The sequence below is a fragment of the Dicentrarchus labrax genome, unplaced genomic scaffold, assembly GCF_905237075.1.
Source record: "Dicentrarchus labrax unplaced genomic scaffold, dlabrax2021, whole genome shotgun sequence".
In the NCBI taxonomy this organism is placed as follows: domain Eukaryota; kingdom Metazoa; phylum Chordata; class Actinopteri; family Moronidae; genus Dicentrarchus; species Dicentrarchus labrax.
Window position 1 is genome coordinate 24,385,468 of NW_026136708.1, and position 26,533 is coordinate 24,412,000.

Sequence of the window (26,533 nt, forward strand, 5' to 3'; positions counted from 1 at the left end):
CCGGTTTTTAAATCACACTGCGACGTGGTCTCATAAACCCAGAACTCTCCAACATCGCTCAGCCCGAAGTGGACTGTAATCCTCTCAGAACTCTGCGGTAGGAGTTCGAACAGATGGGTAAACAACTTCATTTCACTGCTTCCACTCGTCATTTGCTCCAATCTGTGATTTTACAGCTTGCTGTTGCACAAACGCTGTCGACATCTGAGCAGCTGTTTTCATTCATTCTGTTCTGAGCCGAGCCCCGAGAGGCAGGTGAGGGTCACCTGTTGGTGTCGGGACGCGATTAGCTTAGCTTCATTCAAAAGTACACCCACAAAGCTGACTTTTATCTACTGGTTCCACTCTTTACTGGCAAATAAAGTCCCAGTACAGCGACTGTGTGCAGCTTCCAAAAGCCATAGAATGTAATTTTTACCTTTGTGTGTCTGTACAGATTAAAACAACAGAGTCCAACTGCAGCACGTCGCTCCCTGCTGCTCATATAGTTCACTAGATATTATATGAAGTATCTGACTGGTCTGACCTTTCATTTGACTTTAAATACATGTTTGTATCTCGCTGCTGCTCAGACTTCGAGGTTAAAGGAACATTTCTTGTTTTCGTTCTTTTCACTAATAAAAGAATAAATCAGAAATTCACTTTTGACTTTTATTTCCAGGGAGCGATGCAACAACTTCAGTGGTTTCAGTCCAAACTCGTGATGAATTATTATTATTTATGGTTTTATAGGAGGTTGTAAAACGGAGCAGAGCTCTGTACAGAAAATAAAACATGTCTCAGAAACTCTATGTATATAAAGTGATGTAACATGAGTCAGCACATTAGTCACAATCACCTTCTGATGAGAGTCGAACTGCTCGATGACTCATATCGGACTCATATGACCGACCCTGACTGCTTTATGATCACAGCTGATGATGATGATGATGAAGAATCTGCTGCTCTGTCACAAAGTCAAATCTCTGATTGTTTATTAAAGCTGATCAATGAAGAGTCACACTCTGTCTTTAACCCCCCCCACTCTTCTTCTATCCTCTTCTTCCTCCCTGCGGTCCCCCAGGTCCGATTTATAGATTTTATATTTGAATCTAAAACACTTTGAGTTTCCCTTTAATAAAACATGCTGCGCACAGAAAGGACATAATCCTCAAATTCTTTGATAGAAAACTGAAACATTGAAAAGATAAACGTTGCAGATTTCTTTATCGATCATTAACTGCTGACTTTTGTTGTTTGAGACCTGTTAGCATAATATCACGTACACAGCCATCAAATGTATATTTAACTCTTTTACTTGGTTCAGATTTTCAACGTGTTAATTAGTGAGATTTAGAGGCTAGTTACTCAAAAAGTGTAATTTATTATTATTTCAAAAGTAATATTATTGCTTTACTTATTACTCCCTTCCAACATTTACCACGATTAAAATCCAGTTTTGTTTGTTAAAACCAAAGTAATGGATTATTTCCAGCTGCCTCCACCTTTCCCTCCTCGCCAACTCAATTCTCTCCCTCTTCCTCCTCCTCCTCTTCCTCCTCTTCCTCCTCCCCGTACTGACCTGCCACCAGCAAGATGGGGTGTTTATCGGGATGCAGCTCCATCTGCCTGGCGATCCAGGGCCCGTCGAAGTGAGCGTACCACCAGCCCTTCTTCTTGTTCTGGGGGTCTTTGTACTGGTCACTCGGCCGGATGAACGGGATGCGGAAGTAGCGCTGCTGCCGATTCATGGCGACCTCATACTGACGGGCCGGTATGGGCGGGGCCGGGTTCTGCTGGGCTGCCGATTGATCGGAAGTAAAAAAACAAGTTAGACGTCGTCCACAGATGACAGCAACCAGTCACAAGGCAGCGGCCATGTTTACATGCAGCCTGGGGTCAGTTAATGGGAACAATGGTCAAATGGACTTCCTGTTTATCAACTCGTGTATTAACTTATGGAAGAGCTTCATCCCTGCTGAAGTGCCACTGAGCAAAATATTCTCTTTACCAGCTCAAGGCAGGAGAATTTCTCTTCATAGGGAAATTAAATGTAAATAAAAGTACAAAATGAAGGCCTGCAACGTGGCGTGCTGCATTTCAGTGATGTAAGATGACTTCTGGATCCTAAGTTTTCTACTTTAAAACATTTTAATTTGATGGACCTGGACCAGAACTGATTTCTGTCTGTCCACATGGGGAGGATCTCCTCCACAATATGTTCAGACAAAATAAATTTAACTTTTGTTTTTTTATTTCTACTTTAAGTGGAGCTGGAATTGATATTATTATTATTATTATTATTATTAATAATTATATTATATAAGTCCCTCCAGGACATTGTGTAAACATCCCTGTAGGACCTTTCTCTTTTGTTTCACCTGCTATAAGCTCTGTGAATCACAGAGAGTTGAAGCTGAGCAGCTGGAGGACGTCAGAGAGAAAACCAGGAAATATTTTCTCCATAAAATCTGATCCAGTTTCACCAAAATCACTGAATAAAGTTAGAAAGTAGGTCTTTTCTGCAGTAATCAGTGAGACCATAGATAGAAAATACTATTAAGAATACCTAGAAATACCTTAAACAACAGATACTGGAGTATAGGAGACGTACAGCACCAGACAGATTTTTAAAACATTTAAACATTAATTCTGAATTCGTGGGGACTTTAGTGTCATTTTGCATTAATTCTGGAGCTGTTAATACACAGGCAGATGCACTGGAAAAGGGCTCATGCAAAATGATAAAACAAACATGGAACAAAAAATCTCAGTCAGTCTGATATTGACGTTCAGTGGGTCCATTTTTATCGCAGGTATCCATTAACTCACTGCATGTAAACATTGTGCCCCGCTCTGCTGTTCTCAGATCAGCCTCGAACAATAAACCAGTTCCCTGCAGTCACTGCAGTTAGAGGAGGGGAGAAATCAGCGAGACATGAAGCGTGGCAGACGTTTATGGAGGGCAACATAAAACATACATTATTTAAATCTTTCTACAGAGTGGAGCATAAAAAATAAGGATCTACAGAGATTAAGGAAGCCTCTCTATAGCTGAACACTGGAGCTGCAGCTTGTTGAGTTTTAAAATCAGTTGTTTCCTTGTTTTATTCAAAAAGCAGAGCTGACAAGAGAAATGTGGCTGTCTGATTACTTTAAAACTGATTCCAAGATTGAAACACTTTGTTAAAATGAATCTTTGCATCGTCTGATAACATGAAAACAATCATCTGGTCCTGGGCGACACATCGATTCACCATCACCGACAAAACGGCGCTCTCACATCACCTCCCAAAAGGCGAGAAAGTGAAGAACACCAACAAACACTTCACCTCCTCATCCGACAACTTTATGAAAGAAACAAATCCCCAAAACTTCCCAGACAAAGAAATCAACTCTCTTTGTTTGGAAAAAAGCAGCAGAAATGCAGAAATGTTCTTCAGAGAGGCTCTCGAACTCCCTGCAGGATACTCTCAGGTTGTTGATTACTGTTTGATGTACTTCCTGGCTTTCTGCTACAAAGTGCAAACTTTCCTTCAGTGATTCATCGACAGGTCGAGAGCCGCATTCAGGTTTCAAGGCTGACGAAAGAGAGGTGGATCTGTGACCTGTTCCTGCAGATAAAGATCAGCAACCAAACGCTGACCGAGTTCAAACAGCAGCCATGACATGAAACACCTGTCCAACGCTGCAGTGTTTACTCCGGAGGGACATGTGTGATTTTAACTCAAGTTTGAAGATAGAGGCCTGTTTGATGCGTCAGCTTCATGAACAGTTTGTAAAACCAGGAATCAAATCATTTTTTAGCTATGAATTAGAGGATGGGTCCTTTCACTAAAAGCCCAAATGTATCTCTGGGTTTAAAAGGTCAGTTCAATCAAATATCCAAAAGAAATTCTCATGTTCGACTGGTGGAAGTTTGGTTTTTATTTTCCAGATATCGCTCCGAAAGCCTCAACTGCAACTTGTCCTAGATGTTCCAGACACACTGCAAACGTTTGAACTGGACATATAAAAGATGGACGTCACTTCCTCTGACTGTACTAAATACAACAGATATGGCCATTTAGAGCCAGAGTCTGCGCAGTAGTGATCAGGGTTGGCATCGCGGTATCGAGGTCCCGTCTATATGCCAATGGCCGACTCAATCGCAAACAGGCCTCAGCTGTCAATCTCAAAGTGAACCTGCTTCAATGACATTGACTCTACAGTCTCTGGACTTTACTGGAGGGAAGATCAATTCAATATTATTTGTATAGGGCCAATTCATAACAGAAGTTATATCAGGACACTTTTCAAATGGAGCAGGTCTAGACCGAACTCCTTATAAGTCCTTATCAAATATATTCCCTCATTTAGTATTTTTAATATATTTTTGGAGCATTTCCCCTTTATTTGACAGGACAGGAGTGACAGAGAGGATGACAGTCTGATTCGAACCCTTGGCCGCTGCAGTGAGGACTCACACAGGGCACCGGTTTTACCAGGTGAGCTACCGGGGCGCCGCCTCATTTAGTATTTTGATGGCGGTGGAGAGAGCTGTCTAACAAAATCTCCTCTGGGAAAAACATCAGAAAGTAGAGTTGGAAATTGTGGTCGACAGCACTCAGGTGACAGAATGTCAATGCAGGACGTGATCAGACTGTCGGTAACAGTCCTTCAACAGCTACGCAGAGGGGCTATTGTAGCACGGCTGCAGAGCCTTAACCCCTCATTACAAAGAGGAATGCATGTTAGAGAGTTCAGAGAGAGAGGTGGAAGAAAGTGGTAAGATGAGTCACCAGATTCTCGACGAGAGAGGCCTGAATGCATCCAGTGGCTTTGCTACGCTCACTCACTGCAGAGCAGTACAAAGCTGTTCTGAGTGATTAACTTTATCCTGTGATGAAACATTTCTATCCTGATGGAAGTGGCATCTTCCAGATTGACAATCCATAGAGGGTCACTGAATGGTTTGATGAGGATGAAGATGAAGAGGGATCTCAACCCAACTGAACACTCTCTAACAACCATCATCAGACGGTGGTCATCCCTCCAGTAGAGTCCAGAGAGGAGGCGTAACACCTTAAACTGGGCATTAACTGTTGTAAAGTTAGGCTGTATATTACCTCGATTTCTGAGCTACACGAATCATTTTAGAGAAATAATTTCAGCTTTGTCGGGCCTCACTGTACATGCAGTGTACATGCGATGGGCCAGGAATTTGATTTTCAAAATCGCACCATGAAACAGGAGGTTGCCATAACTTCAGTGTACTTTATCCAATCTGCAGTCCCGCCCTGAAGACATCGAAATGCCAATATTTAGTCACAGTGCCACCTACTGGAAACAGGAAGTAAGCCATATAAGGCTTACTGTAAGGGCCCAGTCATCGCTGCTTGCAGCTTTAATTTATGGTGAATTTTGGTGCTTTAAAGTGAGTGAATGAGAGAGTTTTTGATTGGATGAACTGACCCTTTAAAGAATTTTGTTAGTCAGGTTTTAATGGAGAGTTCGAGGCTCAGATGACGATAGAGTTGCAGATGAAACGTGTGTCTTGGCGAGAAAAGGATCAAATTTAAACATAAACACCAGATTCAGTCGACTAACAGCTTTAGCCTTCAGATAAACCCACATCAGTCACGCTCCAGCGAGCATTTAATAAGTGTTTAACAGCAGCAGACATACAGACAGATTGGTAGTCGGCACAGGTCTGATTCTTGTACTGGATGCATCATATAGCTGAATAGGCTGTTACGTATCTGAATTCTTCATTAAACCAGGAGTGAATGGAGTGAAGCGTCTGCTCGCTGCTTGAGCGACGACACCTTTTACAACATTCCTCTCCCAATCAGTGGGCGCGGTGGCCTTTTCCTCCTGTCACACTCCCGCAAACGTGATGCTATCATCTGCCGCCAAACACAACCCAGGCAAACTGCCCTGAAAGGCGTCTATCTTTCTCTTTTCCTCTCCCCCTTTCCATGAGAATTTCTCCGTGTGGGAGTATCAATAACAAGCAGCCTCGGAGGAATTACCTCGGCTCTCCATCAAACCCCCTTACAGCTGTCTGTGAGGCGTCTCGCAAATGGGCGAGAGCTGGCATCAGTTGCACCGGTCGTAAAGACGAAACGGCGGCTTCGTGCCTCAAAATCGTTCAAATAATCTCTTCCGCACGCACGCACACACGCACGCACGCACACACACGTCTCAATAGATAGTTGCCATGGAAACCCATCCACCACCCTCGTCCTCCTCAGCCGAAAGGGGAAACCGAGCAGCACAAACCCACCAGGCCACCAGTGATCCCAGTTAAGAGCAGACCTCTACCATGTTGTTGGGGAGGGGGGTTAATAATAAAGGGGGGGGGGCAGCTCAGCTCTGCGGTTAGTAGCGTTACACACTGGAGGACCACTTACATGCTTTTTTCACAGGAGGCGCATGATCTGAAAGTAAACATGCCAGGTTACATGGACGTACACAGCAGGAAGTGATGCAACAGTGAAACAGTGGATGTGTACAGACAGCTGACGTATGTGATGATAAGTGACCTTAACATGGCGGCTACCGGCCCTAATAATGTTCACCATCATTATTCTGATGGTTGTTAGTGAGATGTGTTCAGACGAGGTGACAAAATGATGAAAAAGTAAAGAGAAAGAATGAAAAGTTTCTTAAAGGAGCCATTTTCTATCAGTAAACTGTATTGTATGTATATTTCATATTATATTCCATAATAACAACAGTAGAGAACAGCTGATAAACTGTAAACAGTGAACTCAGTAACTGCAGGAAGTTTGTGTAAAACCAGAGATTTGGATGAATTGAGATTCAAGATTATTTCCTGTGAATATTGATCTCTTCTCATTATTAGTTATTTGATCGGTTTCTAATACAGAACGAGCCTGTTCTTAAATAATAATCTGAAAATAATAATTTCATGTAGTTTTCTTCACAGAATGAATGAAATGCAGAGATATAGAACGACTGTGGAGTTTTCTTACACTGTTTAAAATCAAGAAGGCCTCGCGACCCCCTGAGAAGCTTTTGCGACCCCTAGTGGTAGTCAGGGTTGATAAGAACTGTTGTAACTGTTTTGTCAGCAGATTCTCTTCTGGCGGGGTCTGCAATGTTTCTACAGTAGCCCAGGATGGACAAACCAAACACCGACTGTAGATCGGGGAGTTTTTTTGCGTGTTTTGTGGCCAACGTAGTTTCTCCTGCATGCTCAGAACAGGCAGCAACTACTAGACAACTAGATGCAGTTAAATCCCACATAATGGACCTTATTTAGGAGGCTACTGTCTTTTTAAGTTTTGGAATATATTTTACTGACAACCAATTAAAATAGATGCACAAAGTTTCCTCAGTGATGGAGGTGACTATCACGGCTCTGATGACTGAAGAGACTTTGTGTAATCAATGAAAAATCAGTCCCTCCAGGAAGTTGTGATCGCAGCCGTTAACATGAATTCAACCAATCACAGCAAAACATTGAGCCATACGTCACCAAACTACTATACCACAGATTTTAAGATTTTTAATGAATACAAAACAAAATTGCAACTATTTCTGCAATTTTCACTTCTTCCATTGTAAAAACAAAATTGAATACTGTTTTAAAGCAACTGTCTTCACAAAATTTTAAGTGAAACTGCTTTTAATTCTTGAAATAAATCTTTAGAAGTTTCTTAATAACTTTTCAAAACTTAAGAGTTTCGCCGCCGTCTACTTTAGAAACATGAGGTTCTACAACTCCGTCAGAGTCCGTAGATAAAAACGTCTCATTCAAAGGTAACGAAAACACAACGATTCTTATATTTAGCTGGTCTCAACTTTTTTACAGTAAGCATAAAATCTGCCTCAAAACTTCACAAACTGCTGTGAAATCAATCAGACATTAAATTAAACAATCCAAAGAAAGCCTGTGAAATCCTGGAGGGACTGAAACAGATATCAAACATATTAAAGTGTAAATACAGTAAGTGCGGAGGGAAGGTTGACAGTGACAGAAGGTCCATACGTTCACCTCCCTTCACACACAGGACCAGGACGCACTGATCACTAACAAAGAGCTGTCTGTGGAGCTCTCATGTGGAAGCAGAGGACGGAGGACCAACCAGCAGTCAGAGCCGAGCGCACAATAGAGAGCTCTCTGTCGTCATGACAACTCAACGTGTGGCACACGGAGACGAGGCGACGGCGGTGGAGAGGTGAGAGCCGGAGTCAGTTTGTTCCTCGTTGTTTGAATGTCACCTGGACACGACGGACCGGTGGTGACCCTGAATGCACCATAGATGCATCAATTTAGGATCCATTTTAAAATTCTTTTATTTGCTTTTAAATCCCTGAATGGTCTTGCCCCGCCCTACCTCTCTGAGCTTCTACACCCCTATATACCCGTCCGGCCCCGTCAGGTCAGATGATCAGCTGCTCCTGATTGTGCCTAAAACTAAGCGGAAGCTCAGAGGGGGCCGTGCCTTTGCTGTGTCTGCTCCTAAATTATGGAATGATCTGCCTCTGCACATTAAACAGGCCTCTTCTCTGTCTGTTTTTAAAACCAGTCTTAAAACCATCTCTTCTCTGTGGCCTTTGACACCTAGTAAGATGTCGACTTTATTTACTTGATTTATTTTTTGTATTTGTTATTTTTACTTTTTGATTGCTTTTTATTGCGGTTATTATTTTTACTCATGTTTTATGTCTTTTCATTTTATTGTTGTGTCTTTTATTTATGATGTCTTATTTATTCTCCTGTACAGCACTTTGGTCAACTTTGGTTGTTTTAAAGTGCTTAACAAATAAAGTTGGATTGGGTTGGATTGGATAGAGTTCATCCGCAGTAATCTTTAAGGGCGGCGCTCGGGCTACAACCGCTGCAGGTTAAAGACTTTTTAAGACCTTTTTAAGACCTTTATGATGCAATTTAAGACCTGTTTTACATCCAAAACTAAAAAATACTAATAATGTGAAGAAATTATTGTAGTTGTTACGGAATGATCAACTGACAAAAACACTTTTAATTGATGTTTTAAGACATTTTAAGGCCTAAAACTGAGATTATTTGAGTTTATTTACTTTTTAAGAGAATAACAATGTGTAAGGTTCTTACTATCACTATCGTCAGCTTTAAGATTGTAGGTTTTATCCACATTTAAGACTTTGGTTCAGACAGATTTTCCCAGGAACATTATTATGAAACAACATCTGTAATTACAGATTTACATCAAGCGACATTTGTGAGTTTCGTCAGTTTGTCTTCAGGATTTTCCAGCAGGATTGTGGACATGAAAAATAAAAATACAATGAATGAAACAAATAGAGTTCAGTGTTTACTGACAGAAGAATTAAACTCAACATGAACAGCAGAGGACTCAATCTGAACTGTAAGAATGTAAATAAGCTTAAACAGCATCTCACTGAAAAACAAACAAATTAAAATATGCTGTCAAGTTATTTAACGAGCTGTATTGTCGTACCGTAGTCGGTGACACATTTCGGCGCCCGCTGCTCCGTGTCCGTGTTTCTCTTCTTGTTCTTTGACTTCCAGGCGTGGTAAACTTTGAGCCGGCGGTGGAACTCCTCTCTGCAGGCGGCCAGCAGCTCGATGTCTGGAAGAGACAGACAGAAAATCACTAAAAACATCCATAGTTTGCAGTCATGTTACAACCATCAGGAACTGCAGCAGTTGGGTCTTTCAGCCATTTCTCAACATCTATATTTTATCCATTAAAACTTCAAGGTTTTCAGACTTTTTGACTGATCAGATTTCAGGCCCCACTCTAGATGCACCCCTGTCCTAGAACGAGGATTTCAAAATATTTTAATGTCAAGGACGCCCCCCCCACAATCAATCAAAAGGGCCTCTTTCTTCCCTTGTTGTCCCAGCTGCCACAAAAAAGATAAAAAATGTAATAAAACACACTCAAGGACCCCTGTTGGTCCCTGGACCCCAGTTTGAAACCCACAAGCACTCCTGTTTGGGATTCACTGCTCTAAAATATCTTCACATGCTGTAATAAGATTTCCTTTCAGAGGCAGAGAGCACATGTGCAGGGTTGTCCACATACTTTTAAATATTATCGACCGATATATTAACTTTTGTTCCTTTCCGCTGTGAACACTGAACAGTGTGTGAGCGTGAACCCGCAGACTGCAGCATTAAGATAACACATTTCATCAGGATGATTCAGATTAATTAACAACATTCAATTTATCATCGACAGCTAACAGTGCGATGAGACGCTTAATGCACACTAAGTGCTCAGGCAACGTCAGCTGAACAAAAATACTTTGGAGCCAGACAAACGCTGAGAGAAAAAACAACTTCCATTTACTGAAATCGCTGCAGACTAAACGAGACTGTGGTAGGTGTCAACAGCCCCTCACCGCCCTGCTTTCCCACCGCTGCAGATCATCATGAGCGGGCGGACGTGATCACATCAGTATTCAATCTCCGGCTCTGCCTGCGAGGCGAGCGGCCCGTTAACGCCAAACTGAGTCATTTCTGAGTGTCCGCCCGCAGGCTCCGGTTCTCCTAAACGTTCATTTATGGGACGCCACCGGGGTGTCGGCGCCGGCCTCGTCCTTCACGCTTCCTGCTGCGTGGATTCAGACAGGTTAACCTCAATATCATGGGAGTGCAACACATTCTCCCCTCGGCGCTCTTCTTTAACTCTCCTCCATTATTGAATCATTATCAGCAGGAATATCTGTTCTGACCTTTTACCTCCTTTATGTCGAATTACAGCACACGGTTTGTTACAGAGAACCATCTGCACTGTAAAAAAAATATACAAAGTTTTTCATGATTACTATTTTCAGTAAATAATCATAAAATGACGCAAAATATTTACTGTTTAATAGATTCAAATGTTAATTCAACTTTAATACTGTTAATACAGTACTAACTAACCCTAACCCATAAAATTATGTCAGATTAGTGACAATTAACAGTGAAAAAAGTCCTGTAACTTTACATGGATTTGTTTGTTAATTGACAGATATCTTGTATAATTTATAAAGTCGTGAGGTCGTCCTTGGAAATTGTTTCTTTCAAAAACACACTAATCAGGTGATCTGATGAACCATCTATCGCCGTCCATCACAGGCGAACGTCAATCGATTGGATCAACAAAGTCAGTCGGTAGAAGAGCGAGAACATCTCCTTCGACAGAGGCCTTCAGTGTCGTTCTTTGCTCTTTGTTCAATGAAGAAACTCAATATGCAAAGTAACGGACGTGACTTACAACCTTTTCCTAACCAAACCTTTTGACATTAACTGTGCTTCAAGAGGGGCACCTAAAGCCTATATTGGCTGAGCAGCAGTGTTTGACGGGTTGGTAGTGAGAATGTATTGATTCATGCTGTGTCACACATTTAAACCACCCCCATAGCTGCTAGTAGAAATACTACTAAAGTAAAGTAAAAAGCAAAGTATGTCACCAACAGCTTAATTCAGTCAGAGGTCACATATCTTCTCAGGTATTTCCGTCATAACAAAATCAATGTGGTGATATAATGATACAAAACTGTAGCACCTTCAAACAGCTCTAGAGAAGATTGTCATCTACCATTTAAATGTCAGCGTGTGGAGGTTGAGTAGTTTGCAGCAGTCTAACATGTTCATCATCCGGTATTGTCATATTTTGTTTGACAAAGCAATACGAGGGGTACAACTGTGGTATCATCTCGATAGGTTTTGTTAGAAGAGATGTTCTGCTCGACCAGCAGTTCACTCTCTCTCTCATGTTCACCCACATGAGAGAAGTGGTCATAAAATGAGCCACAGTTTACCAAAAATAAAAGTGATGTGGAAAGTGAGCAGCAGTTTCTGTCAAAGCTGCCCGTTCGGTGGAGATGAGGCTAAACTACTGACCATTAACTTATTCCCAGAGCCAGAACCTGTCAAAACCTGTTCATCCTCTACAGAGCTCTGTGGCCTTCTGCCTGTTAGTTTATAGGACACTTTCACCTGAGGGTGGCGCTACAGGAAAGTGTCCTCTGGGGAGCAGGAATGTGCAGGAGGGTACACGTGAGACGTTTGGTGTCATGGTGGTGCTACAGAAAGGCAACAAAAACCTCTGAATTCATCCTCTGAAGATCAAGAATAATCTTGAAGAAGTTCGGTTGGTCATTAGTTTTTTAAGATACCATGTCATGGACTGAAGCATTGGTGGAAAGGTCACTGGGTCATTCAAATTGAGCCAGTTCATCCTCTGGGGAGCAGGAATGTGCTCAAATTTACGAGATTTTATATTCAAGTGCAAATGTTGGCCAAAAGATTCATCCTCTGGTGACCATGAACACTTCCGACAAATTGAACAGAAGTGTGCTTCTTGGTTTCAGATACTTTCTCATGGGTTTAAATATTTGTTTTGGTGGTGGTCTGAGAACAACGATCAGGATATCTGCAAAATAACTTGAAGTCATCCTCTGGGGACCATGAACATCCCCATAAAAAAGTTAATGTTAATCTCTCCAGCAGTATGGTTCTCTCCATGTGGACCACAGTGTAAACACGAACTGAGCAACAGAACAACTCTATGATCTTCAGATTCTCTGACGGATCTCCTCAGAGGTTTTACAGTGTTTATACCCATTCTGGTCTGCTTTGGGACAACTTCCAGCAGCCCACTGGGGAATATACCACTGAGTGTCACCATGTTGATGACACGTATGTCGTTGTGACAAACTGAACCGCCACACTCACCACATGAGGTATTGATGGCGTCCCGCAGCTCGGCGTACTTCCACTTGCTCAGCTCGTACTTCTTGGCCCCGGCGGCAGCCTTGGAGGCCTGGACCTGTGGACCTCTGATGGGGGAAACAAGACAAGAGAAGGGCGCAGGAAGTCAGCAACAAAGAGCGACAGCAGTGAACTGTGGGATACCGGCAGCAGGGGACGTATGTGTGCAGATCAGAGGTTATTCAGTCTGAACTTGGGTCAGAGAGGATTTGTAAGTAATAGACTGTGGAAGTAGATTGGTGGAGTTTACTCTGAATGAGACTTGAGGTAGTTAAAGAACGCTAATGTTTTATCGTCCCCAGAACAGATATTTAGACCCTGTCTGGGTGGGCTAGCGTTAAAAAAGCTAATTTAAAGGTCCTATTTTCGTAAATTCTGCCATAATTTGTGATAATATTGTTCTTATCAAGTTTTTTTCTAAGGTCTGGGCAGCTGTAATGAACAAACAAACAGAAGCAGTCAGTTGATCGGACAGTTCATCCAGATAATTTAAACCACTTTATTTGGAGGTTGAACTGCAGCAGGAGGAAACAGGAACTGTGATTAACAAGTGACAGATCTGATCACTGTTTGTATGACCTGGAGGTTTGTTTCCAACTGTCTGACTGCTTGTTTCTTGTCCCATTAGACTGACTTTATTTAATGCTGCTGCTTTAAAATGACGTCATAAATTACCTTGGCAACAATAATATGATAACATGGCCATAACTACATCACTAAACCCAAAATATTTCTTTATAATGTTTAATTGGAATAATGTTTAAAGCAAAAATTAGAGAATATTTTTGAACCAGTTTGTCTTTAGGGATATTAGGATTAACTTCTTACAGAAACATAAGACAAAAAAATATATAGAATTATCCTTTAAAACCAACAGACTATAATAATTATATAATTTAAATTTGGAAGCCTGGTTACTGAAAACAAATTATTTATAACTTTAATCCCTAATATCATTAAAACAGGTGAGTTGTTATTAACGGGGAAATTAGCTCTGCAGACCAAAAGGCTTTTAATATGAGGCCTTATGGAGCCTCTACTGGCCATTAGAGGAACTGCAGGGATTTGTAGATATTGTAGCTTCACTTTTATGCGGCTAAAATCATTTACGTGTAAAAAGTAGCTCAGAAACTACCTGAATCATCTTTCACAGTAAACTCCGCCCACCTGAACGTCACCACAGCAACAGACTAACAGAAGAATCACAGGTTCGATGCTCTGTCTGTTGTTGAGGTGACGGACAAACAGGGTGTCACAGTAGCAGCATTGTTGTTAGAAGGAAAGAGAAAGATATAGAGGATGACATCATTAAAATGCATGCTGTCTCTGTCGCCAGGAAGTCAAAAAGCAGCTTTGCTACGGCAGCGTGGAGTGGCAGCTCGCTGTATGAGCATTACACAGAGTACAGCTCCTCTCCAGCTGTGGGCTCGCTTCTCGTGGCGCCGCTGACAGACCTGATTAATCCGTGACCGGGATTTGCCCTTTTTAGAACACTAGGGGAAGTTGGAGGCGGGACCCTGCTGCTTTCTCTAATCCTATTGGGCGCTTGGTGATTAGCGAAAGCTGGCCTCGGACCCGGGCGGCTGTAACCGTGTTCCCAGAAGCACACGGCGGCTTTGGCAGCAAAGCTAAGCGGCCGCAGTCACCTTCTGCTCCGACTTTCTGCTGCTGTGTGTTTGTTTGTGGCGTGGCGAGAGGGCGGCCGGAGCCAATTAGCATTAGACAGACGATCTGAAGAGAGACTGGCATCGCTTCAGCCGACATCACTCATTCACAGCCGCGCTAACGGCGAGAGAAACGCACGTGGGAAATACGAGTTAATCCGATGAGAAGTCATTGTTTAACTGTGGCTGATTTACCTGCTCACAACGTGGTTAAAGGTCATTTCTGTTCTCACAGATGAAGATTTTTACTTTATTTCCCAGGAGTAGGCGGGAAAATGAACCTTTAAGCTTTTCTTTAATTTCCAACTGCACTAAAAAACTCATTTATAGTCCAAAAAACATCCAGAATTCAGTGTACTGGGTTGTAACTTCCTGTCAGCTGTTCTGATGCTGTTAGTTTCATATATGTTTACATATAATCAGTTGGCCTTTAAACACCAACGGTCCAATGAAAGACGATGGTTGCACTGGGAAACCTCCACACAGGAAACAGTGACAGCGGCAGTTAGACGACGTTTGCTCACTTTAAAGTTCCTTTAAATGAATGTGTCGTTATTATACAGTGTCAGCGTGCTGTGACACTAAAAATGGGCAATAAGTCAGAAAGTTATCAGAAGATTTTAACCCGAGTTCAGTCCGAACGTTGTGTTTCTGATTGCAGTGAGGACGTCCCTCAAAAAGAGAACACAGGAAGTCTCTGACCGCTGCACTGCTGCTTATGCTAACTGTAGCCTACTAGCTGTCTGTACCTGGACTGGGAGCTGGAAGGACAGGGGGAGTTTAAACACTGCTAGCACAGCAGCAGAGGGACCCAGCGGGGAATACTGCCGGGGAACGGGACCCGAATGAGCCACAGAACCTGAGTTAGCATTTAACAGGTCTCTGAGAAAATATAGAGATTATAATCATTAAAATTAATATCATTAATATCATATTACCTGATAAGTTGATTATATTTTCACTGAATCATTTTTGTTGCTTTCGGAGTTCATTAAAGTTTCAGATTGCAGCTTTAAAACCATAAAACAAGCCGGAGCCGAACTTAAACCAGCTCTTGTTCGGGGTTCAGATGCAGCAGCAGCTGAAACAACCTGCACTGTGAGAGCGGAGTTAGATACAGCAGCCTGCAGAGGTCAGTGGCTGCAGGTCGACTGACAGGACTCACTGGACCAGAATCAGTAACCTACAGTGGGTAACTGTTACTGAAGGAATTAACCATTAAATCAAGTTCTTGAATTAGATTTTGATCATCGACAGTCAATAAAATCAACCGGACTCTTCAGGAGGATTTCTGAATCACATATTCTTGTTTTAATTGAAGAATTTGGTCAATTTAGAGAAAATAGAAGCGATTGATTGTGAAGAGATTTTCACGCTTTGCGACCGGTTTCTACCCACCGAGCCAGTAGTTCAGTCATTTCCTTCGCCATTTCCTCCCTAAAAAAGCATGACGGTCCCAGTTTGAACACATTAGTAAACTGCTGGATGGTTGTTCACAAAACACTGACTGCACAGAAACACTCAGGAGATCAATGAGCAACACAGAGGTAGAGAGGAGGAGGAAGAACAAACACACATCATATACGAAGAGTGGAAAACAGAGAGGGCGACTACAAATGTGATTTATATATACGACTAATTCACAACCAAAAATACACTTAAGATTAAGGGATATTAATAAAGTCAGAAGATGAGTTTTTCAATATTTAGGCAAAACTACAAAAATCCCCTAAAGCTGAACCAAAGAACCAGAAATAATTACTTTACTTTAAGAAAATAAACTCCATTACAAGTAGAATCATACATTAAAAACAAAATGCAATTAAAGTATCAACAGTAAAATTAATAGTCAAAAAAGTACAATTTTATGTATTATAGTTATATAATAATAAAAATGTATTTATTACTCTTTGGGTTAGCTGAGTAGTTGAATCTGAAAGCTAATGTTAACAAAATGCTAGCTAACTACCGAGTCAATTTACAGGAATCTTTAGTCAGCTAGTTGTTGCTTTTATCTTTTAACCCACTGGTTCTCAAACTATGGTACAGGTACAAAACACATTAAATAAACACACTGAGTAACTCGTAAAGGTTCATTTCTACACGGCACTAAGACCTAAGGAAACGTGGGGTTGTGAAGGACGGCAACTAAAGTCTTAATGGAGGTGAAGGAGAGAAAAAGGGAGGAAGCAGTTTGACTGCAGCTTTAAAGATAAAAGTCTAAATGTAACAACCTTAAACTGTGTATATCTATGGATATATATATAACCTGGGACCTTTTGTTCCTTCTCTGGTCCCACAGTTGTCTATAACCGGATGTTCAGTATCAGTTAGTAAGGACACTGCGTGATGAAGCCAGCAGTGAAGAGTGGCTCGGTGTATAAAGTGTGTAACAGTCATATATGGACTCTACTACAGCTGAAGCATCAGTTCCAGCTTCCAGAGTGACTCTGTATGTGGGTGGACTAACGCAGCGACTGTGTGTGGCGCATTGAGACACGGTGTGGTGGGTTTGGTGTTTTAGTACAGAGAGGGAACCTACATGGTCAAGCTCTTGAGTTTTGTGGCTCCAGCAGCGCTGTGAAAAGAGGATTATAGGATTATGAGACGGAGCAACAACACAAACCAATCAGCGGGAGGAGAGGTGATTCCTTTCCCCCGCCACGCAACAGGAAGTGATTCTCCCTCAGAACTCCAATCAGAGGAGACGATTCATCAAACTGCTGAGGGCTGCTCTCATGTAATCAAATGTATTGATTTATTATCTGTAACGCTGGTTAAAGTTGGTCGATCAATGACTTCCTATCTGTTTTAATTAGTGCTTCTCTAAAAATACTGAAATAATGTTTATTTCTAGTTTCTGGCTTTTAATTGATTTTTAGATATTTATTTATCTATCTTTCTGTTTTTATTTTAATATTTTCTGTTTTATCTTTTTCTATGGTTACACATTTTAATCTGATTTATTACTTTATTTAAACATGTGATGTTTTATTCTTAAAATCATACCGATGAGTCATTAAGTCTCAGTAATGTCAGTTTATGAGCAGGAATATTAAATATTTGAAATATTTTCATGCTTTTGTACGACAGAGTTGAATTATAAAAGTTTAAGGTAATTTTCTTATTTTGTTCTTATGCCTGATCCTGATACTCCATCGTACAAAAGCATGAAAATATATCAAAATGTCAAGAATAAAGTCTAGAATTATATATTTATATAAATGATACTATACTATTAATATACTATATTATACTCATTTATGATTAATTAATTATATAATAGAAATGTTTTTTACTTATATGTGGCAATAACACTCTATTGTAACCTTGTGTACAGTTTTGTATTGCTGTGTTTATTATTCTACATATAGTAGCGATAAATAAAGTTTTATATTGAACTGAATCTAACATTAGCCACCAGAGGCTAACGCTCATATCAGACCAATAAAAGTGTGTTTTAATGTTAATTAATGTAACCTTTAGGAGAAATATTGTGTCATTTATTCTTTCAGATGTAATTTTCTTTGTTCTGATCCTCAGCAGTTTGATACAAACGAGGTGGATGACAATCACAATGAAAACTGGTGCTAATTACTTTGGTGGACAATAAAACTTCAGATAAAAATAAAACTGGTGCCACTGTTAGTTAGCTGCAATCAGCGTCTCATTGTTAGAGGTCAGTGCTCGCTGGCGGTTGTTACAGCATGCGGGGGGTTACGGGTTGAAAGGTCAGAGGCAGGGGGGGATTGTGGGAATAAATGAAAGGGTTAAATCCCCGGGTCTTACGCTGCTCTCTCTGGGGACGATGGAACTGAGGAGCCGTTGCTGGGAGGAAGAAAAACAGAAAAGAAAGAAGACAAATGGTTAAACTCAGGATCCATCGGAGCCGGCGGTTCCTCCGGTTTTAATAAAAGTTTCTGCAAGAACTCGTCAGCAGCAGAGTCGCCTCAGTCCGACAACATGTCAGAGCGAGAAACAGGAAATCGAGCTCTCCGGCTGCAGATTGACACATCATGATGCATTATCGATGGTGGGTTTGGGCTTCGGGATCATTAAACATTCAGTGTTTTTCAGTCTGCAGCCCACACATCATGTGTCAGTATCCTGTCAGACTACAGACCCGACCTGAACCCTTCACGCTCCCGCCACAGGCTGCGGCGCCAGGAACACGCTGCGAGAGCGTCAGAGCGACACACCGAAGACTGCAGCCCCGTAGCATTACATTTATCTCTCAACAGTGTCCATACAGACAGAAATAATACTTTACTCATCATTGTTCACCTGTTTTCACAGATCAACAAAAGATTTCAGTGTCCGTACCGATAAGTACAACCGTATAAATACAGTTTCAAGACTGTAATTTGAAAACTATGATGAACATTTGTCCAAATAAAAGTGTATAAATAGTTATTTCTGTCATAAACAAGATTAACAATTGATTTCTGCCTGTCCTACGTGTAACAGTACGTGTATTCATCCCGAACTGTTCGATACAGAACTGTTGAATGTTTACGTTTTTCAGAATAAAAGACAACTTTACGTCTGCTTTAGATCATCAGAACTCCCAGCAGCCCCCTGAGAGCACCTGGACCCGGTATTAACCTCCTGAGTTAATTAAGCAGCAGGTTGTCGTACGGTGGAATATGGCTGCTTCATAAGTTACAGGTCATTAAACTCCTGCTGTGTCCACAGGCTCAGAAACTCATTACTACAGTCTCATTGGTTTTTGGGTGTAACAGAGACTTAAAGTGTCTTTTCTGCTTTTAAATAAAGTTTACCTCCTTTAGCTTGGAGATAAAGTTCTCCTACAGACATGGAGGTGTCATCTGTTACCTGCGCAGGCCCGAGTCGTTCTGCACCTCCTCCGGGATGAGCTCTGCTTCACTCTGAGCAATCCTCAGCGCCAGCTCCCGGTCCCTCCTCTCCTGCTCCAGGACGGTCTGCCGAGCCGCGTCCTCCTCGCGCTCCGCCTGCAGCTGGAGCTCCATCTCCACCTGAACACACACACAGCGCAAAGCATTTCACATTCCCGCTGCCAGAACTCGCTCGCCGCCGCCCGGCTGGAATGTCTCTGCTGCTGTTCACACATGTACAAAGTGTTGGAGTCCGTTCAGGTTTGGACTCCTCGGAGTCGGCGACCATCTGCAGGAATAAAATATCTGCCAGATCCACCGCATGACGACGGCCTCGTGCTGCATTCACATGCAAGGCCTCAGTAAGGGAAGTTAGAAATGTTCATTTCTAAGTATATTTGACCACCTTAAAATGAGTAGTATTACATTTTTATCTAAACATCGTATACAGAAACCTGAGTGTCCGTACAGACACCAAAATAACACTATTTTTTTTAAATAATTTAACAAAAGGAGCTGAAGGTTATTTTTATTAGAAAATATGTATTTTTAATTTGTGGAAAGAGCTGAAACAAAATGTTTTCACTTGTTTTCACAGATGAATAAAAACGTATCTTGTCTTTCAGGGCTTTTGTAGAGACCAGAGTGTCCATATCGACCAAAAATGCTGCATTCAAATGAAAGTCCTCAGTACGGGACGTTAGAAATGTTCATTTTTAAGTGTATTTGACAGTTCAGCCAGTAGTGAGACTGTTAGATATTTGCAGCTGTAATTCATCGCAGACTGTTTCATCCCCGAATGGGCTGTGATTGGCTGTGATTGGCTCTAATTGGCTGATCTCATTCCTGCAACACGATACTAAACCTTTAATTTCTAACAGCGACTTCTGCAGAGGAGCTGATTTGTATTCGATTATGTAAAGTAAACTCCAGGAATATGTGAAACTGAGTTCTGGCTGCTGTTTTAAAGTCAGACTTACAGAGAAAACCGAATATCTCTGGGTGTTTTTGGACTTTTGATTTGACAAAACAATCTATCTGAAGAGGTCACTCTGGACTCATGATGGACATTTCTCACTAGTTTGTGACATTTATCTGATTACCCTGAAATACAATCAATAGACTGATCAATAATCATAAGTCACAGCTGAACCAGCGGACGCAGTAACTTGTTGGTATTCATGGAGGCAGAACTCTGAATCGATGAACACACACACACAGACACAGCGGGAGGGAGCTGCAGCCGGTGGGGATAACTTCATCTCCTCCGTCCTGCTCATTAAAGGCGAGGGAGCGGAGGGCGGAGCCAACCTGGATGATTAATGCTCCTGTTCCCACCTCTCTTTATGGAAACATGGAAATGTCTAACGTCTCGTTGACAGGCATCACCAAGGTGCTGAAGGTCATCTTTACCGGAGACACTGAGGAATATTTGAACCTTTAATTTGTACATTTTATCATTCCTAACACCTTCAAAAAGGACAGTTAACCCTAAAACAAAAACACATATTCTTCCTCTTACCTTAGTTATATTTATCGTCTACATTCGGCTTTCGGAGCTCAAAGCGCCAAAAACCTTTCTAAACCTCAGCAGCAACGTGTTTTTCCAGGTTAAATGACACTGTATAACATGTTTAGTTTTTACAGATTTTAGTTCATTTTATTCTCTTTTTGTATAAAATCTGTTTTATTGTGAAGCAGCATGGCTCCCAGTACCAGCAATAACTCCCACACGGTACATTGCACATTCACAAACTTTACATTGACGCGTTCCTCGAATTTAGCCGCATGCTGTGATAGAGGCCACGCCCTTTTCCACCTAATGTTTGCCCCCGCAAAATCACTAAATATGCTAAATCTACTTTTTCAAAAACCTCCTAGGTGGCCACTAGGTTTGATTGGGATTTGGACCCTGTTACTACCTGCTTGCAGGTTGAGTTATTGTTAACATCATTATTATCTGCCGCTGAAAGAAGCTGAAACATTTGAGATCTGTGCGCAGGCAGCGCTCGCAAATCACTTTTGTGAAACAGGTTCCTGGACTGATGATATTACTATGATGGATCAGTCACTAACCGTAACCATAACGGATCGACTGATATTGCAGCAGAATCATTTCTTTGTTGCACTCAATGCGTTTTTCGACTGCTGCTTTATAATCAAAGTGCGTAAGGTTACGGATATAAACTGTGGTTTTACACCGCCAATCATTTCATGGCAGTAAATGTCACTTCCAAATGTTCCACATCATATTTTGGACTATAAACAAATGGATAAATAGAGAAATAAAACTACATTTCACAGAGTGACTGTGTGTGTGTGACCTCTCCTTAAATCCTGAGCTCTGTTAGAATCTGCAGAAGGAGTCATGAATATTTACGAGAGAGCGAACGTGCCGAGAAGCCCAACAACTCCGAGCTGGTTGGAAGTACAGGAGATTTGTGAGTAACCCTGCCTGGGGCTCCAGGCCCCCGGCCAGCAGCTTTGATCTGGACGGCCGCTGCTCGCCATTAAAATCTGCACTTGATCTGGGCCGGGTTGACACCCCGGGGGGCCACAGGAACCAGCCGATACAGCAACAGATGGGCTGGACCGGAGACACGCTGGATGATAAACATAAAACCTAGTGAACAGTAAAACCTTCTATCTCCCTCTCACACACACATACACAAAGCAATAGGTTGACATTTGTTAGCAGCAGGACTGAAGCATCTCTAAGGGTATAAAAGTGAGACTCCACACAATCCTCAACTCTCCAGTAAAAGAAACCTTTAATAAACACCAACAGAAGATTGATGCATGTGTTCGAACACACATCCACATGAACTCAGCCACGTTATGCAGCAGAGACGAAAGTCAGTGCCAGAATCTCAACAATGGGCGCTGTGGCCAACCAGACTCCATTGATAAAACCAGTAATTTTACCTTGCAGATAATTGTAAAAGACACTTCAAAAAACAGAAGCTAACTGTGCCCGTCAAAGTCCATCCACTAACAGTAGTAGTTTCTGCCACTGACAGACTGAGGTTGTTATTGTCAGTGTCTGACAGCATTATGGAAAGGATCCCTACAGAGATAGACCTTTAGTTTAACCACAAACAGCCGTAATATCACTATCACTCTCCATCAGACTCCAGAGACAGAAACACAAATTTTACCTTCAGATCATCGTAACTTCATTAAAAGTGGACAGAAACAAAATAAAACTCCACAACCGTCTTTGTTAGTCTTTCCAACAATCACCAACTCTGGTTTGGTGGAAATAAATCCTTAATTCACTGACGTAGATGATAAAAACAGCAGTTTCAGAGAGAGGCTGCGATACAACACAGGTAGAGGGAGAGAGACACCATGTGACACTATATATTTTTGCTGCTATATTATTGTGTTAAATCTCATATACACTACCAGTCAAAAGTTTGGACACACCTTCTCATTTAATGGTTTTTCTTTATTTTCATGACTATTTACATTGTAGATTCTCACTGAAGGCATAACAACTATGAATGAACACATATGGAATTATGTAGTAAACAAAAAAGTGTGAAATAACTCTAAATATGTTTCATATTTTAGATTCCTCAAAGTAGCCACCCTTTGCTTTGATTACTGCTTTGCACACTCTTGGCATTCTCTCGATGAGCTTCATCAGGTAGTCACCTGAAATGGTTTTCCAACAGTCTTGAAGGAGTTCCCAGAGATGCTGAGCACTTGTTGGCCCCTTTGCCTTCTAATGTCCATTCCTTGTGTTTCTTGGCCCAAACAAATCTCTTCTGCTTGTTGCTTTTTTTTAGTAGTGGTTTTTTAGCAGCTATTTGACCATAAAGACCTGATTCATGCAGTCTCCTCTGAACAGTTGATGTAGAGATGTGTCTGCTACTAGAACTTTGTGTGACATTCATCTGGGCTCTAATCTGAGGTGCTGTTAACTTGTGATTTCTGAGGCTGGTGACTTGGATGAACTTATCCTCAGCAGCAGAGGTGACTCTTGGTCTTCCTTTCCTGGGGCGGTACTCATGTGAGCCAGTTTTGTTGTAGCGCTTGATGGTTTTTGCGACTGCACTTGGGGACACATTCAAAGTTTTTGCAATTTTCCGGACTGACTGACCTTCAGTTCTTAAAGTAATGATGGACTGTCATTTCTCTTTACTTCGCCGATTGGTTCTTGCCATAATATGAATTCTAACAGTTGTCAAATAGGGCTGTCAGCTGTGTACCAACCTGACTTCTGTACAACACAACTGATGGCCCCAACCCCATTAAGAAGGCAAGAAATTCCACAAATGAATCCTGACAAGGCACACCTGTGAAGTGAAAACCATTTCAGGTGACTACATCATGAAGCTCATCGAGAGAATGCCAAGGGTTTGCAGCGCTGTCAACAAAGCAAAGGGTGGCTACTTTGAGGAATCTAGTTAGTTATTTCACACTTTTTTGTTTACTACATAATTCCATATGTGTTCATTCATAGTTTTGATGCCTTCAGTGAAAATCTACAATGTAAATAGTCATGAAAATAAAGAAAAACCATTAAAGGTATGTCCAAACTTTTGACTGGTAGTGTATATAACTGAAGCATCACTAAGAATTACAAAGGTTATACAGTATCTATCCACGCAGACAGTTTGGGTTTTAGTTGTCAATATTTTGAGATATGAGTCTCAAGATTCCCAGATCTCCATAATCACTCCGTTTACTAGAAATCAACCTAACAACCTCCACCTAACTCTAAAATAACCAAGAAACTATGAAGTTCTCGAAATGTCTTCACTTCAAAGGGGTAAGACTTAAACCGGTCCACACAAAGATAGCACAACAAGACACAGACACAGGGAGACAGAGAGGGCCATTAGTGTGTGTGATGGAGAGAGATAAAGTGTGGCCACGTTCCTGCCCAAACAGCTAGACGTGGATTAGAGAAAAGTAGAGCTGCACAGGAGGGATTTCAGGGCTTCGAGTGTGTCACCCTGCAAAGACGGATCTGTGAGGACGGCAACATGAAACCAAAACAGTTCTGTTTATACTCACATCAAAGAAGTGAGATTGGTGATGTATGACGCAACATTTTGCACGGGAAGCTACAGTGGTCGGTCAAATTTGTGAGAAAGTTGCAGTGATTGAAAGAAATTGTAAAGTTGCACAGAATTAACAGAATTGGTGGAATTTGTGTTAATTGCTGCGATCGCAACTTCCTGTAGGGACAGAAAAAATACTGAACGTACATAACTGGTTATGACCAAAATAAACAAGACGATCAGAGAGAATATTGGCTGTTTCTGTAAAATTATTCTTAATGTCGGATTCTCCACAGGGGCCGCGAGAATCAACACACGCTGAACTGTGCCGCAGACGGGGCACCATAGATATGTGCCCAATGCATGTTGAGACAATTTAAATGTAAGTTGTGTTTTCCAAATACTCTTAACAAGCAGCAGTAAATTTAACTTTAAATACCGAACAAACAACAGCATTCTGAAGTCTCAGACTTGCAGGTTTTTATGAGAGGCATCTTGTTTGTTATTTTGCACCTTTGTACTGAACTGAGTCGTATAAAAGCATCTAGTGAACCATCTGCAAACAGCTCCTGGGTTCAAACAACAAAAGGCCAACAGAGGGCTTCTGTCTGCCTGCAGCGACAGACCCAACACCCACCTGGATCCTCCTCTCCTCCTCCTCTCTCCTCTTCCTCTCCTCCTCTTCCTGCTTCCTCTTCACCTCCATCTCCGCTTTCCTGAGAGAGAAACAGTGAAGAGTTCAGATGTAAGAAGAAAGATGGAGAGATAAAGGAAACAGGACAAATGAGAGAGAGAAAGAGACATTGATTAAGAAGAGAGAGGAACAGATGGGAGAGAGAGACAAAGGAGAAATAAATGAGGATGAACAAAGAGAAAAAGGAGATAAAGAAAGGAAGGGGATTTAAACAGAGAGATAAATACAGTTAGATAAATAGCAAATGGATGCTGACATCAGCCTTCTTCTTCTCTAAGACTCAGCGTTTCTCCATTAGTTTCATCCAGATAAATGTAAAATTCATACATTAAACCTGGTCACCTTAAACCAGCTTTCTTGATACTTTCACTCAGATTTGAGAAAGTGGCAATAAGTTCACGACCAGGGGTTGACGCTCTAGGTCTAAGTTGCTGTTATGGTAAGCGTCCACAAGGTTTTTGGACACAAGGGGTTGCATCGCTTCTGGATGCACCCGAAGCAAGAATCCGACCCCTAAAACAGATTTGTTGCTGAATCAAACAAATAATCTCCTGCGTCTGTTTTAGCTGCTCTTAAACTGTTAAACATGTTAAACATTCTCAGTCTTTTTTATTTTGGTTGTGCACCCACAGAAGAGCACAACAGCTCTGACATTTGCACTTCTTACTACTGACTGCTTGTACTCTCTGCTCATCCAGGAATTGAAGGTTATTCTGCTGCTTTACACACAAGCTGCTCTGAACAGAAACATCAGCCAAACGCCTAAAAGAAAAGAAAAACACCACGCTCTTTAGTCACAACGTTTAAAGCATCAGCAGTGGAGTCTGCTGGGAGACATTTCCATCCACTGGCAGGTTTTAATGCATCCTTATGAATAATGTTTGGATTAAGCCTGCACTGGATCTATGATTAAATGGGAAATCCTATAAAACATGGTATTACAGGGTCAGTGACTTTATCAAGGTCTGAGCACAGACTCTCTCCTGCTTTCATGACCTTCAGTTTGCGACCTTCAGGTGAATCTTGGGAATTCATAACTTGCCAGAGGAGGAGAGTAAAGGGAGGTGAAAGTGGGCCATAAAATTTGGGCTGTCGTCTCTAATGTCTTATATTAGTGGGTAGTGGTTTGTGACGAACACAATGGCCCCCATCAGTCCTCCTAAAAGACTATCCATAGCGTTGAATGGGGGGGGAGATTGTGGGGGTCAAACCTGAGTGAGGAATGTGCATGCCACAATCTGGGTAGGAAATTCATTTTTCCGGGTAACTGTGTGCAGAGTTTGATGGATTCAAAAAGCTCGTCGGCCACTTACATGGTGTCATTTAGACAACAGAGGGGGACACGTCAAGGATAGCTGGTTACCTGAGAAAAGGGCTTGTAGACTGAGAGAGAAACACATTTACATTGTTTCTCTCTTTCTGCATAAAAAATTATAAAAGATTGTTTTATTTTTCAAGAATATCTGATTTATCTATTGCAACCATTTTGATGTTAATTTTAAAATTGTTTATGTTAACAAAGAATAAAACCCGTCAGCATTTGGCTTTCTTTTTATCCCTTGTTTGATTTTTGTTTACCAGTATTTTTTTATAGCTGCATC

The 26,533-nt window shown here is 41.5% G+C and overlaps 1 protein-coding gene across 7 annotated transcripts in view; it reads right to left on the minus strand.

Annotated features, from left to right (window-relative positions):
• Positions 1 to 26,533, minus strand: part of myo6a (myosin VIa) — a 117,804-nt gene that overhangs the window by 2,865 nt on the left and 88,406 nt on the right. The window contains exons 27-35 of one of the 7 annotated variants that reach the window (XM_051408994.1): positions 24,876 to 24,954; positions 19,204 to 19,364; positions 18,157 to 18,195; positions 16,910 to 16,945; positions 15,766 to 15,804; positions 12,668 to 12,771; positions 9,435 to 9,566; positions 6,375 to 6,401; positions 1,562 to 1,780 (exon numbers count right to left, since the gene is read on the minus strand). In XM_051408994.1, coding sequence (XP_051264954.1) covers positions 1,562 to 1,780; positions 6,375 to 6,401; positions 9,435 to 9,566; positions 12,668 to 12,771; positions 15,766 to 15,804; positions 16,910 to 16,945; positions 18,157 to 18,195; positions 19,204 to 19,364; positions 24,876 to 24,954 — 836 coding nt within the window. Of the gene's footprint in view, positions 1 to 1,561; positions 1,781 to 2,276; positions 2,885 to 6,374; positions 6,402 to 9,434; positions 9,567 to 12,667; positions 12,772 to 15,765; positions 15,805 to 16,909; positions 16,946 to 18,156; positions 18,196 to 19,203; positions 19,365 to 24,875; positions 24,955 to 26,533 lie in introns of those variants that run through there. The other 6 variants (XM_051409000.1, XM_051408996.1, XM_051408995.1 and 3 more) reach the window with 6 other exon arrangements.